This window comes from Chiroxiphia lanceolata, chromosome 5 (genome assembly GCF_009829145.1).
Source record: "Chiroxiphia lanceolata isolate bChiLan1 chromosome 5, bChiLan1.pri, whole genome shotgun sequence".
Taxonomy (NCBI): domain Eukaryota; kingdom Metazoa; phylum Chordata; class Aves; order Passeriformes; family Pipridae; genus Chiroxiphia; species Chiroxiphia lanceolata.
In genome coordinates this window covers 12,367,129-12,380,162 of record NC_045641.1, presented here as the reverse complement: position 1 = coordinate 12,380,162, position 13,034 = coordinate 12,367,129, and the positions used below count along the sequence as shown (strand labels likewise).

At 42.9% G+C, this 13,034-nt stretch overlaps 1 protein-coding gene across 1 annotated transcript in view; it reads left to right on the top strand.

Annotated features, from left to right (window-relative positions):
* RSBN1L (round spermatid basic protein 1 like) overlaps positions 1–13,034 on the top strand; it is a 58,253-nt gene continuing 45,219 nt past the window's right edge. The window contains 7 exon segments of the mRNA XM_032687775.1: positions 1–324; positions 725–770; positions 773–885; positions 887–993; positions 995–1,174; positions 1,176–1,300; positions 12,198–12,309. Of these exon segments, the coding sequence (XP_032543666.1) occupies positions 1–324; positions 725–770; positions 773–885; positions 887–993; positions 995–1,174; positions 1,176–1,300; positions 12,198–12,309 (1,007 nt within the window).

Genomic DNA, 13,034 nt, shown 5'->3' with positions numbered 1-13,034 from the left:
ATGGCCACGGCATCCCGCACAGCCGCTGACCTCGGCAGCAACTGCCTTCCTCCCGTCGGGCCCTCGAGGGCCTCCAGGCTTTATTTGCCTCCCTCCGAGGCAGGGGAGCGCGGACAGCCCGGGCTCAACCAGGAACGCCGCTGGGACTCAGCGCTGGATGGAACAACCCTCCCGGCTCGGGACATCCCGGGGGACCAGCTGCACCGCCTCCCGGGACGCTACCATGCATCCGCCGGGAACGCCGCTAGTCCAAACCTTCCTTACATCCCAAACAAGTGCCTTTCTCAGGAGCAACCCGGGGGGCTGCCGGCATCCCAGTCAGCGGTCCCACAGCAGGGGAAGCCCAAAACCTGAGGTATTAACGAAACGCCCGGGGTGGGCATTAATTCAAACCTTCCTTATTCCCAAACAAACGGCTTTTGGGGAGCGCCTCCCCTCCACGCTGCCGTCCCTTGCGTCCCCGTCCCCGTCCCCGTCCCCGTCCCCTCTCCCCTCCCGCCCCGTCAGCCCCCCTCGCGCTCCCTGCGCACTCAGCCGAGCCCGCCGCCCCAATCCCCTCAGGACCCGCCCCCCTCTCCGCCCTGCGATTGGTCGTTCCCACTGTCACTCTGGTGCCTCTCCTGCCCATTGGTCGCTGGGGAGCCGCCCCGCCCCTCCGGCGCTGTCGGTTGGGGCGAGCCGAGAGTAAATAGACGCCGGAGCCCAAGATGGCGGAGCCGCCTAGTCCGGTCGTGGCGCGGCGCCCCCCGAGCAGGAGCCGCTCGGCGCCAGGGCGGCCCGGACGCGAAGGGTTCCCGCGGGTCCCAGCCGGCCGCCAAGAAGGTGAAGGGAGCTGAGGAGCGGAGCCTGAAGGGCGCGAAGCGCGTCAACGGCGAAGGGGGCGGCGGGTGGCGGCGGGAGCGCCAAGCAGCCGCTGCCCGCGGTCGTGCCGAGCTACGGCGGCCCCGCGCCCTGGGGCTTCGCCGCGCTGCCCTCGGGCCCCTCGGCGAGCGCGGGGGCTTCGCCTTCCCTGCCCCGCTGCCCGGAAGCTGCTGCCGCCCGCGGTGCTGCTGCCGCCGTCCGCCTCCCCCTCCTCGTCCCACCCGCAGCACCAGCACCGCCACCACCGGCACCGCCTGGCGCTGGCAGCAGAGCCGGGGGGCGGCGGGAGCGGCGGGAGCGCCAAGCCCAAGAGGCAAGGAAAAGCGGGACAAGGAGAGGAGGAAGCACGGGGCGCTGCCCGTGGTGGCGGCAGCGGCGGGAGATGGCGGCGGGGGCCTGAGGGGAGGGAACGGGGAGGTGAAGCTGCTGTTCCCGAAAGGTGAGCGCGGGGCAGCGGGGCGGCCCGGGGCGGGAAGGCGCTGGAAGGGCAGGAAGAGCGGGGGGGGCTCGGCGGAGGTGCCCGGCGGGAGCAGGGGGGGCTGTGGTGCCGGGCTGGGGGCTGCGGGCAGTGCAGGACTCGGTCACACACCGCCGGCGTTGTGTAAGTTCGTGGGAAGGCAGCGGCGGCTCATAGTGCCGTCAATCCTGTCAAAAAAAGGGGGTGTGGAATTAGCGATGGCGTCAGCCAGAAGCTGCCAGAGGCCTTAGGTTTTCTTACCTATTAGGGAAATAAGGGTGCTGAGTAATTTATTAGAGATCTGCGAACAAAACTGAATTGGGGGAAAAACGGAGAACACGTTTAAAAAACCACCCCAATTTAAAATTAAATCCTGAATGATCTCGTTTATTAGTCTGTTAATTTTTACAGGGTAAGTCATTGAGTACTAGAGAACATGCTGTTAAAATTCAATTGGACTTTTGAATTCTCATTTAGTTGCTGTTTCGGGTTTACTTTATTTCCTGAAGATCACATCTTCCAAGAAATGCTCGAGACCTTCAGGAGAAGGGGAGGAGTACTGGGTTAGTTCATTAGTAGTGCTGGACAAAAATGGCCATATGAGGTAGGACAAGATATTGGGCCAGATTCTTGCTTGGGTTCCTGCTGACTGTGATCAGCAATAAATCTTGGGAAGTAAAGACAATGCATGAATATAAAGACAGTACAAATATATGTTATTTCCAGTGTGTCCTTTCCCAGTCTCCAGTGACCTTAAACCAGATGTTGATGCTTTTGCATTTACATTGAAATATGAAGAATTTGAAACGTGTGCTCCACTACCTAGTTTAAGCAAGTTTCCTTTCTTTCAAAGGAAAGATAAATTGTAGCTGTGTAGACTAAGGTTATTTTGATTGTGGCCTGTGTTTGTAGGATCAGACAAGCATGTAGAGAATCTTATTAATAGCAATATGCCTTTTTGTCTATTGATTATGTTGTCTGGCTGCCTTACTGCATTTTCCACTAATTTCCATGAGCATCTTGGTGTATGATTTACTTACTTTTTAGTTTCTAGGTTTTTTTAGATTATTTGGATTGGTGGTGTACAAGTGGTTTTTAGGTATCTCATTTCAGTGCTTTCAAGTATTCCATTTTAGTGCATTTTTCCTTGTTCCTGTTAAAAGGTGACTTGGAAAAAGTCTTAAGAAATGATGCTCAGAAATTCTGTGGTGAAACCTTCTTGTCTTCGAGGATGGCTGCTAAGAAGCTGACCCGATATCCTTCTAGTAAAGCTGTGTAATTAATAACCATATTCAATAAGATTGCCACAGTGTCCTACCAGTGTTACACAGTCATGTTAATGAGTCTCTGGGAACCATATTACAATGACAATATGTAACAATGTGTAATAATGAAGTGTTTTTTCACATTGGTAAAAGAAATCGACAGTGATGGTGTCAACTGAATAATTGTTGTGATTTGTCTTTAAAGAGGAGATTCTGCACCTTGTATCGGAAAGGATATTTTTTGGAACTTAAATGCTGACAGACAGAGGTTCTTGACTTTTTAGTTGCTGATTGCTCAGAGCAGATCTTTTTACCTCTCCTTTATTTTGTGAAAACCTACCTAATGCAACACATAAATTTTCCACAGCGTTTGGCATCTGAGTCTCCAGATTTCTGCTTAGAGGAAGTAGTTTCTATACCTAAAATTTTGTGGCATAATTTCTCATAAATTAAGAACTTTATGTTCATTAGATACTATTTTTGCAGAGAAGGCTGTAAGGAAGTGAAGGATGCACTGTGTCTTCTGCTGAGAGCAGTCAGCCTTTTAAAGTGGTTCAGTATTTGACTGTAGATTAAAGAACAGGTTTGTGCTGTTAATCCTGTGAATAATTTATTTTTGGAGAGGAAGGGAGAAATGCGGTTGTGATGCAGGGAGAAAAGAATGGCTGGGGGGCAGGCATGTAGAATCCTAAGCAGAGGAAAACTAGGAATGACATATTAAGGTGGGAGGGTAAAAATGCAGGACCTTGTGCTTGGGAATACTGAAACTGTGGCATAGACTGGAGGGAGATACCATAGGGATTGTGGTTGCAGCATATAATGAGTGAATTTGAGAAACTGACGTGAAAGAGGGAGGAAAAGCAAAAGCCGTGTAAGAGGAAGGTGATTCTGATCTTGTTTTGGGGCAAAAAATATTATGCTTCGGTGCTGTAGAAAGGCAAGGAGGGTTAGCGAAGGGTAGGATGGAAGAAGAGTGAAAATTTTAGTCAGCCTACAATTACAACTTCAGGGTGAGTTTAGAGGATTTTGTGTAATTAAAGTAGCTGAGAGGTTTGCACACACAGAATATGTGAGGGGTGGAGGAGTAGGAAAAATATGCCCTTAAGGTGTAATGAGATGAGTTCATAGAAGCTGTCACCCTGCAGCTGGAAATGCACTCTAAAAATTGACCTAATGCAGTCAAGTGCAGTCTGTTCTTCCTGGAGTCTGCAGTTGAATAACCTTTTTTGTTTTGGTGCAGTGGAAAATGAGCAGCAACATGGAATTAAGAGTTTTGATTGTTTTTCTCTCATAGCTTTCAGAACTGATGCAAGTATCAGTGTTGCACCTGTGAGAAAGGAGATAGTGCCAGAGAGGACACTAGAGGTGTAGAGGCAGAAATACCAAGAGATAAGCAGGTGGAATGAGTAGGAGTTCCGTGGTTGTTTTGAGACTTTGAAGATGGAAAAAAATCCATCCTCCTCTTTGCAGCCAGAGGGGAGGTGCCTTACAGGTGGGTACAGGGGATGGAGTGGAATTCACAATTGGCTTTGCCCCATAAGAGAGTCGGTGCCTGTGACTGGGGAGGAGGGTGCTGTGTGCCTGCTCTGCTCCACAGGGCAGTTGAGATGCCAGGAGAAGAAGCTTTACCTTGGTGAAGGCCTGCACAGATCTCAGAGAAAATGAGGAGCAGAGCTAGGGGGATCAGGGGAAGAATGGCAACATTTGTCTCATGAGGTTGCTGGGTCTGTAGTGTAGACAATGTAATACAGAGAATCAGGGTGTGCAGTGCTGTGGAGTGAGAGATCTGGCCTTGCAAAATCATCATCATAAGTAAGACTCGGAGTAGTAACAATTGCATTTTCCTAATTCTAGTTTATCTACTGTGATGATGATAAGGGATATTGAGGAGGACACTGTGAGAAGATTTTTCACCTAGCATTCAGAAGTGCTCATGAGAGGAGCTGATGTTTGTCCTTTGCTTGCAAGGATGATTGCTAGATAAGAGAGCCTAGTTTTGAGGCACCTTTCTTTCCTAAGTGATAGGAAGATGTTAAACCTGCTTATAGCCAAGATGGATGATGTGTTTAAAGCTCTTCAGAATGGTTATATTTTCTTCCTTGAACAAGTCTTCATTTAAAGACTTCTCTGGTCTTTTAATTTGTTGCAAAGACCTTCAAGTTGCAGAGTCATAACCGAGCCTTACAACTTGTGATTCCATCAAATGAATGGAGTTCAGTGAACCCTTCTGAGATGATGATCTAGCATGCACAGAACCTGAAAGAACCTTTTGCCAGATGTATGATTTATCCTCTGTATACAAGGCTTAGGCTGTTTAAAATAAGCTTAAATTTCACTTGTCAAGTACATTCTGATAGTGGAACTAGAAGTTGTGCAATATTTTTGTTTTAAAACGTGGTATGAATCTGACAAAAGTGATTGCTGTTTCAGGTTATGACTATGCTGATTCAGTCATTTAACTGATAGTCTGCTCTAGCAGTTCATAGTTGAAATTGTTTTCATAACAGTGCAAAGCTCAGCTCAACCGCTCCCCACTTCATCAGAGGACACCTGCCCAAGTTTTTGTTTTGGTCTGCAGGCTTGCTGTAAGATGTAATCCAGTTGCATGACCCATCAGTTCTGATTTTCTTGCCCTTTCTGTGTACAGAATTCCTTTTTTTCTTCAGTGATCCATTTGCTGATTACCTCAGTGTACAAGCAGTTGCAAAATGAGGCTGGTATCTTTAACGTGCGGATGGGGATTCCCCCATGAGCAGGAAAGCTGAATATGGTGCTGTAACTCTTGTTTTTCCTATTAGTTTGTTTCTCCCTTTGCCCCCCTCCCCCAGTTCTTTCTCCTGCTGTCTTTGAAGGATAAATTAGATTACATTTCAGGTGAGCATTTCCCACTGATTCTTCTAATAACTCTTGCATTATGTTGCATGACACTTCTGGGTTTTTGGCTTTTAAGAAGTTGCACTTTTTGGTCTTGTTAAATTTGGTTTGCATCCAGTGGAATGCTCATTTCATAGTCTGTGTTACTAGAGTAGGTTGGAGAAAGCTTTGGATCTTCTTCTTTTTCCCTTCTTTAGAACTGGGACCATGAATCTTGCTGCTTTTGTTGTCTTTTTTTCTTGTGCTAAATGTATCTTCCTTCTGTTAGCTTCCATTTCCTTTGCTTTTTTTTTTTTTTTGGTACTATGTGGCTTAATTTACTTCCCTCTTCCCTCTGCTGAACTCCTTAAATTCACCAGTTGTTTTCATGCTTGTGAGGCCTCTCGATCACTCTCTTATGAATTCTTTGATATATTTCTATTTAGATACCCCACTGTAAGCAGCAATATCTAGCAAGTGTTTAGGGTTTTAAGTGTGGTATTCAACAGGAAGAGGGGCTTCTCAGATTTCTTTAGATGTTTGAGATGTATATGCAGTTTAGTTTTCAGAGCTGGTAGTGACATTAACTGTAAGTGTCTGCTGTTGAGATAAATTTGGAGCAGTGTATCTTTCTCCTGAGGGACCCTGACCCTTTTTCAGTGAGATAACTGGAGGCTTTGCTAGGCAGAACAAAATCTTTCACCTTCTAAGCTGGAGAACAAAGTCCCTCCTGTACCCCAGAATCCAGCTTTATGTGTAATTTACACAGCAGAAGCTTGCTCTGATTTTAGAATATGAAATAATTTTTCTTAGTTGACGCAGGATCAGGAGGCTGAACCATCTGATCTGAAACCTCTTGTGAAGGCCTTGTTTGCAGCTGTCACGTTCTCTGTTACTGATTTCTGATGCAACTCCCCAGTGCTGGAGCTTAAACTTGGCTCATTCAGTTCTGCATGTCAAAAGTCTCCTTAGAAGCGTGAAGCTTGGAGGAATTGGGAACTGTAAAGATTGGATTTCAGTTTCTTAGAAGTATTTTCACTCTGAAAGGGGTCTGACTTCCTTTCCATTCACTGAAGAGCTTGGGGAAATGTTCTCGCCTGATAAGAATATTTCTTTAGTCTTATCTTGGATTTTAAACCTAAATTACTGTAAGGGGTGTCAGCCAGATATTCCTGGTTATTGGAACATGAAAGTTATCATTTTTGGGGTGGTGTTTTTTTTTTTTGGTCTTGGAAATACGGTTTTTTTCTTGTTCATTAAGTCAGGAAACCTGCTCTGCAGTGTACCTCGTAGGACCTAATAAAAGTGCAGGTGTCAAAGCTGTTAACATAGTGGTGTTAAATGTGCTTCAAGTATCTGCATAACCAGTTAAACATGGCTTCTTGAGGTTTTTTTCTATGGGTGTTTGTTTAAAGTGACGAGAGAGCGCTGATGAACGAAATGGTGACTGATGTTCTTATACTCCCCTTCTTATCCCCCTTTCCTTTCAGTTACACTGCTGTTGGTGTTATCCATATTGATGATGTCCCTTAGCAGTAGTCTGTAAATATTTTGCCTCATATGCAGTGACAGCCCTTAAATCAAACGGAGAGAGAGGCAGAATACTTTGAACATAATCTATGACTGACTACTAATGTGGATTACCATCTGGAAAACTGATGCAAAGCAGCTGCAGCTTTTGGCATCTGACAGGGTTGAACATCTCGCCTCTTTCAGTGCTGAAATGGACTTGCTTGAGCTCTTGCATCGGCTTCAAGGTGTGAATTTTCCAATCAGACAGTGACCACGTTGCACGTAATCCATCCACTACAGAGCGTGTACTGGGTTTACCTTTTTGTCTGTAGAAAGCTTGCAGTCCAACCAAAGATCTAATTAAATATCTGAAGTCAGATTGGTATGTTCTGTGAATTTGGATTCCTTTTTTTACTACTGCAGGAAATCACTGCAGTCATTAGAGAAGGCATCTCTGGAGTTAGGAAACAGAGGACTTTGACTATAGGCTTTAGCTGTAAATGGCTGTTTAACGTATAAATACATATATATCAGTTTCTTTTATTTATGTACTTAGCCCAACATCCAGAAAAAAATAAAAGCTTTTGGATTTGAGAAGGAAGTATGCATATAATTCTTAATTAATTCAGTTAATTGTGTGGAGTCATTGCAAAGCGAAAGCATTCTTCAGATGCCATTTTAGGAGATGAGGCAGAACACTTCTTCATAATAGAACTCTTCCTATCTGTATGTAGCACTCTTTTTATTTTAATATACTACTGTTGCTGCATTTCTTTCATGGGTGGGTGTATTGTTTCTGTGACATCAAAACCAAAGAACATGGACTTTGTGGTGACACTCATATTGTGAACTTGAATGAGACATCTGGAAATCTCTTAATCACTGGGGCAGTTTGTGAAGAACTGTAGCCCTTGGGAAGGGCTCATACTGGAGAAGTTTGTGGAGTACTGTCTCTTGTGGGAGGGACCCCACAGTGGAGCAGAGGTAGAGTGAGAGGAGAAGAAAGGAGCAACAGAGGCAATGTGTGATGAACTGACCACAACCCCCATCCCCTGTCCCCTTGTGTCACCAAGGGAGAAGAATTAGAGAAAGCTGGGAATGAAGTTAAGCCTGGAAAGAAGAGAGGGGTGGGGGGAAGATGGTTTTTACATTTAATTTTTATTTCTCATTACCCCACTCTACTTTTGATTGCTAATAAATTAATTTTTTCCCCGAAGTTGAGTCTCTTTTGCCCATGATGGTAACTGGTATTATGTATGATCTCTCTGCCCTTAACTTGACCCATGAGCCTTTTGTTTGTATTTTCTCTCCTATGTCCAGCTGAGGAGGGAGGTCATAGCGTGGCTTTGATGGGCACCTGGTGTCCAGCCAGGGTCAATTTGCCAGAAGAATTATAAATACTTCCGTAGTAATAAAGACTTCTCCTACCAGGCAGTAGAGCTTGAAAACTAAGGATTGAAGGATTGAGCCCAGCTCTTACTGGACTTGCATAGCTGATTCCTACTGTACTTGGAATTTCTCTCTCTTTTTTTTTTTTTTTTTTAACCCTGGTAATGGCTATTTACAAACTCTGTTTAGTCTGTTACCAGTTATTTCCTGAGCAGTGTAACTCTCTGTCAAAATTATACAACGTAAAAGTGTGTTTTGATAGGGGCAAAAATTCATGAAGATACAGATTTCTTTCATTTTTGCCCTGGGGTACAGATTATTTCAAGCTGTTGGCTTTTAGTGTCTTTAGAGGTATGTAAAGGCATGGGAAGTCTGTGTATTTGGGATACATGACTTCCCTGAGGACTCATTTCATCCTGTTCCCTCACCAGCTCAATAAGCTTTTTTTATTTTTTTATTTGTTAGGAGTAGTATTGGTGAAGGCTAACTGCAGAATATTGTGTGTACATGGAAAGCTTAGCATAAACATCTCTCACTTTTTACTACTTTGTGATCCTGTTGCCCTGCGAATGAAATGGTGACCAGTTGTAGCTCCTACTGGTAAACGTCAGAAAAGCTGTACAAGAGCATTCCAGGTTTTCATAACTTCAGTGGAACAAGTTTTTCTTGTTTTCCCTTGCCAACCTCACTTGTTGGTTGTTTATTCCCTGACATGTAGGTTGTACATTGCTTAATGTTGGACTACTCATTTTAAAGCAGGATTATTGTGAAGAATTTTCATGTTTCTTGGTTGAAAAAGCGATATTTGGCCTGAAATTATGTGTGGCTGAAGGGAATTGTTACCTTGCCTTAGAGAAGATACTCGGTGAGATACCGGTCTGTGGCATTTTGGAAAGTCTCAGAGTTCTAGGCCTGTAGTGAGCTGCATTGGCTTTATTGGGCAGCATCGTGTGATGGCTGCAGTTTTGGAGACTGTGCTTGGAGAATTGCACTTGCCCTTCCTTGTAAGGTGTCTGAGCTGTAGGCATGTTACCATCATGTTTATTGACTATAATGACTGTTGGATGCTTCTGAATTTACAGACTTTGTAGAGCGGGCGTAGCTAGGCTGGAGTAGATCTTGTGTTAATAATAAAAAAATAATAAAATAATTTGGTTGATTTTTATCCCTGCATTCCAGGGATGCTGTGAAATGGAATATCTATCCCCAAGAATAATCTGCAGAATTTTGAGAGTCGTGTTTGAGTTCTACAAGGCAGATTAGAAAATACATATTAATACTTGTAAACTGAAGAAGTTTGGCCTGAGAATTAAGCTCAAGTGTTAATCCGAGGAATGACTGTTTGACACAGATTTTTTTAGTGTATGAAATTTTTTCTTTATTTCAATATTTGTCTTTTTTAAGAACTACTGTCGCTAATCTGTTCTGTGAGCTTTGAGAGAGGAAGTCTGAAAATTTGTACGTTTAAATTGGGATTCTCAACTGTTCTTTACTTGCCTCAGACTATTGACTGGTTTTGTTACAGTACTGTAATTTCTAGAGGGGAAACAGTTAAGTAAACTCTACTTCAAACCTTCCTCAGCTTCATTTACATTGCATTTGCAATGGCTTGAGGTGTGATATGCTTGTGGCTGTTGCTAGAGGAGGTCACAGGATGCTTCCATTGTTTCTCTTGTCTGGAAGGTTTCACCATTGACTCTACTAATTGCTTTCTAGATGTGAAAATAAACTAGAGGCTCTTGAAAAGGTTTTGGCTTGTTCTCAGTCCTTATGTTTTGCTTCTGACAAAGCTGGAAGATTCATTGGCCTGTGATGCTATTCATGAGCTGGCAGTAAAGGATTCTTTCAGTCTTTTGTCCTCTCTCAGCAAGGCTCAGCATTTGTATATGCTCTTCAGTCTTTCTTCTCGTTTGTAAGTGATATCAAAAGTCAAGTGTGCCTCTTAACCATACCAAAATGTGGAGATAAAATCTAGGTCTTCCCATGATAATTGTAATCCTGGATGAGTCCAGCATTCAGCACAGGTTATAAGTCAAACCTGGTGTTACTGCTTACTTGCTGAGTGTCTGCTTTCAGAGTGTTACTTAAACTCCTGTTGTACAATTTATCTCTGACTTCGTTCTCTTGAGTTGCAGGGGATTTACAACTTAGGGATTCCTTTTTGGGTAGAGACAAGCTAGAGAGGAAGGTTTACGCCTGCTTAACCTATTCCTAGAAAGGTTTGTGTTGCTTAGGAAAACTTGTTTGGTTTCCATGGTCTGCTATACACAAATCTGCTTTGTCATCCACCTCTTCTCACTGAGCTGTTAGAAGGTTTTTCTTGGACATGACTGTTTCAGTCACTTAGAACAAAGATATTCAGACAGCTTTAAGCACAGCTACCTGATTCCTTATTTCTGTGCCAGCATAGTTTCTCTTCTCTTCACAATGCTTATCTTGATCTGTGGATAGACAACAGGCATATCTCAACTGCCATCTCTTATGGGTTTTATTTACTTTCTTAGACTCTCCCTTAAATACATTTTTCCCTTCGCCCTGACAACTGCGAGGGTTTGACTTCTGTATCCTTACTAGAAGGCTCCTAAAAGGAAAGGTATGAATGCTGTGTAGTCATTGTTAAAGCATTCATTTATGTGCATTACTGTCAACTCCTTGCACCTTTATTAACATGTTTCATGAGTAGTTTGGTTGGGGGCCACTCTATACAGCCTTCTGGAACTGAGGAATATTTCTGATATGTTAGTAGTGAAGATACCTGCTGCTTCTGTTTTATACAGATGCTTAAGGAAGAGTAATTGGATTTCTCTTTGCTTCCACTTGGGGGTTTATAATGCAAGCACCATGAATAAAACATCAGGATTGTCTCAGCTATATTACTGAGAAAGCATTCTGAAGCATAACATTATGTAGAAGCTTGAAATCAGATTTCCTCTTTCCCTGCGGAGGTTAAAAAGCTCAGTGTACTCTTGGAGCAGGTACTGGCTTCAGGCCAAGACAGGAGGCATGAAGTGCTGGCTGCAGTGCATATAAGCCTAGTAAAATCTGACTTCTCTAAATGCTTGGCCTCATAAGTGAATCTAAACTCGGCTTGAAAAGATTACTTTTGAAATGATGAATTCCTATGGGTCTGGTATATTACGTGGAGAAAGCATGCCTAAAGGCTCTGCTTTCGTGTGTCAGGGATTTAAAAACATGGAGTGACTTGACAAGAAAGTAAATGAATAATGAGACTACTCAGGTGAGCTGTTGCTGATTGTAGGTAAGCAGGGGAAGCACAGGAGAATTACACTGGCTGTGCAAATACAGCACATTTCATGTGTTTTTATTAATTACATCTCACTGCATTAGTGTAGCCTGTGAACATAATGTAAAAATTTTTAGCTGAGAAATGATGTCGCCATTCCAAGGTACTTGCAAAAGCCTTTAAGTTCAGAGTATGTGTAGATAGGTTGGGAGGTTTCCAGTGTAGAAGTGCACCCAGGAAAATGCAAATTATAGTCTTTTTTCCCCTCAATTCTTATGTAATGTGTGTAATTTGAATTTCAAGGAATGAGCTGACTTCAGATGCAAAATAAGAGCAGAAGGTATAGCAGTAAGCAAAAATTTTTAACTGTTTACAGTTAACTTGCTGGGTTGTTGTGTACAGTTCTAACCTAACAGAAACAAAACTTGTGTGAGTTAAAGAGCTTATGTTGGATTATACAACAGATAAATATTAGCTTTTCATATTATAAGTACTGGGATTTTCTTGTAACTCCTCCTTTTATCCTCTTAATAGAGCTTACGTAAGAGTAATATGAAACATGTATGTGACAATTAATTTTCTGTTCCTACTTAATTGTGAAATATTTGCATTTCAGCTCAAATCAAAGACAAAGTTAAAGAAAGGGAAAAGAAGCAAAAAGAGAAGAAGAAGCATAAAATAATGAATGAAATCAAGAAAGAAATGGAGAGATCAATTATTGCAGAAAGGTATGTTCAAACTATGTAGTGTTTTTTTCATTCTAAGTTCTTAAAATATTTGTGTTTAGATACTGAGTTTCAATACTGTGGTTTTCATTTAGCTTATGCCATTTTCTCTGGTTAGTTGGTATGAGGGTTGCAAGTTAAAACCTAACTGTAGATGTTACTTTTTTTGTCAAATGTATTAGGTGCTGGAGGTTTAAGATAAAACTGTCACCATGGTGTTGCCTATACAGTTAGTATTAGGAAAGACCAGTACTTCAAGGAATAATATTGGTGATACTTTGTTCAATAACTACAGAGAAGATGCAGGTTATCATTTTATATATTGTGGAGAAGAAAAATGAATGTGTTACATTTTATGTCTACAAAACTGAGTAACTAAGTAGTTGTAATTCAGAAACTTTGTCAAATACTAAAATGTTACATGCAACATGCAGCCTTAATTTTGACTAATTTCTTCAACTTTGTTTTCTGTAAAGGAATGTCGTTAAGAAAATGTTTTCACATAACTTGTGCGTCCACTGATTGTTAGAATTGTGCAGTAGTTGAGGCTGGAAGGGGCCAAGTCTGACACTGCTCCAAGTAGGGTCAATTAGAGCAGGTTGCCCAGGACTATCAGACTGTCTCCAAGGGTGGAGGCAACACAGTCTCTCTGGACAATTAGATTCAGTCTAGATATAAGGAAGATTTTTTTTATGATGATGGTGATGAGAGACTGGAACAGGTTGCCC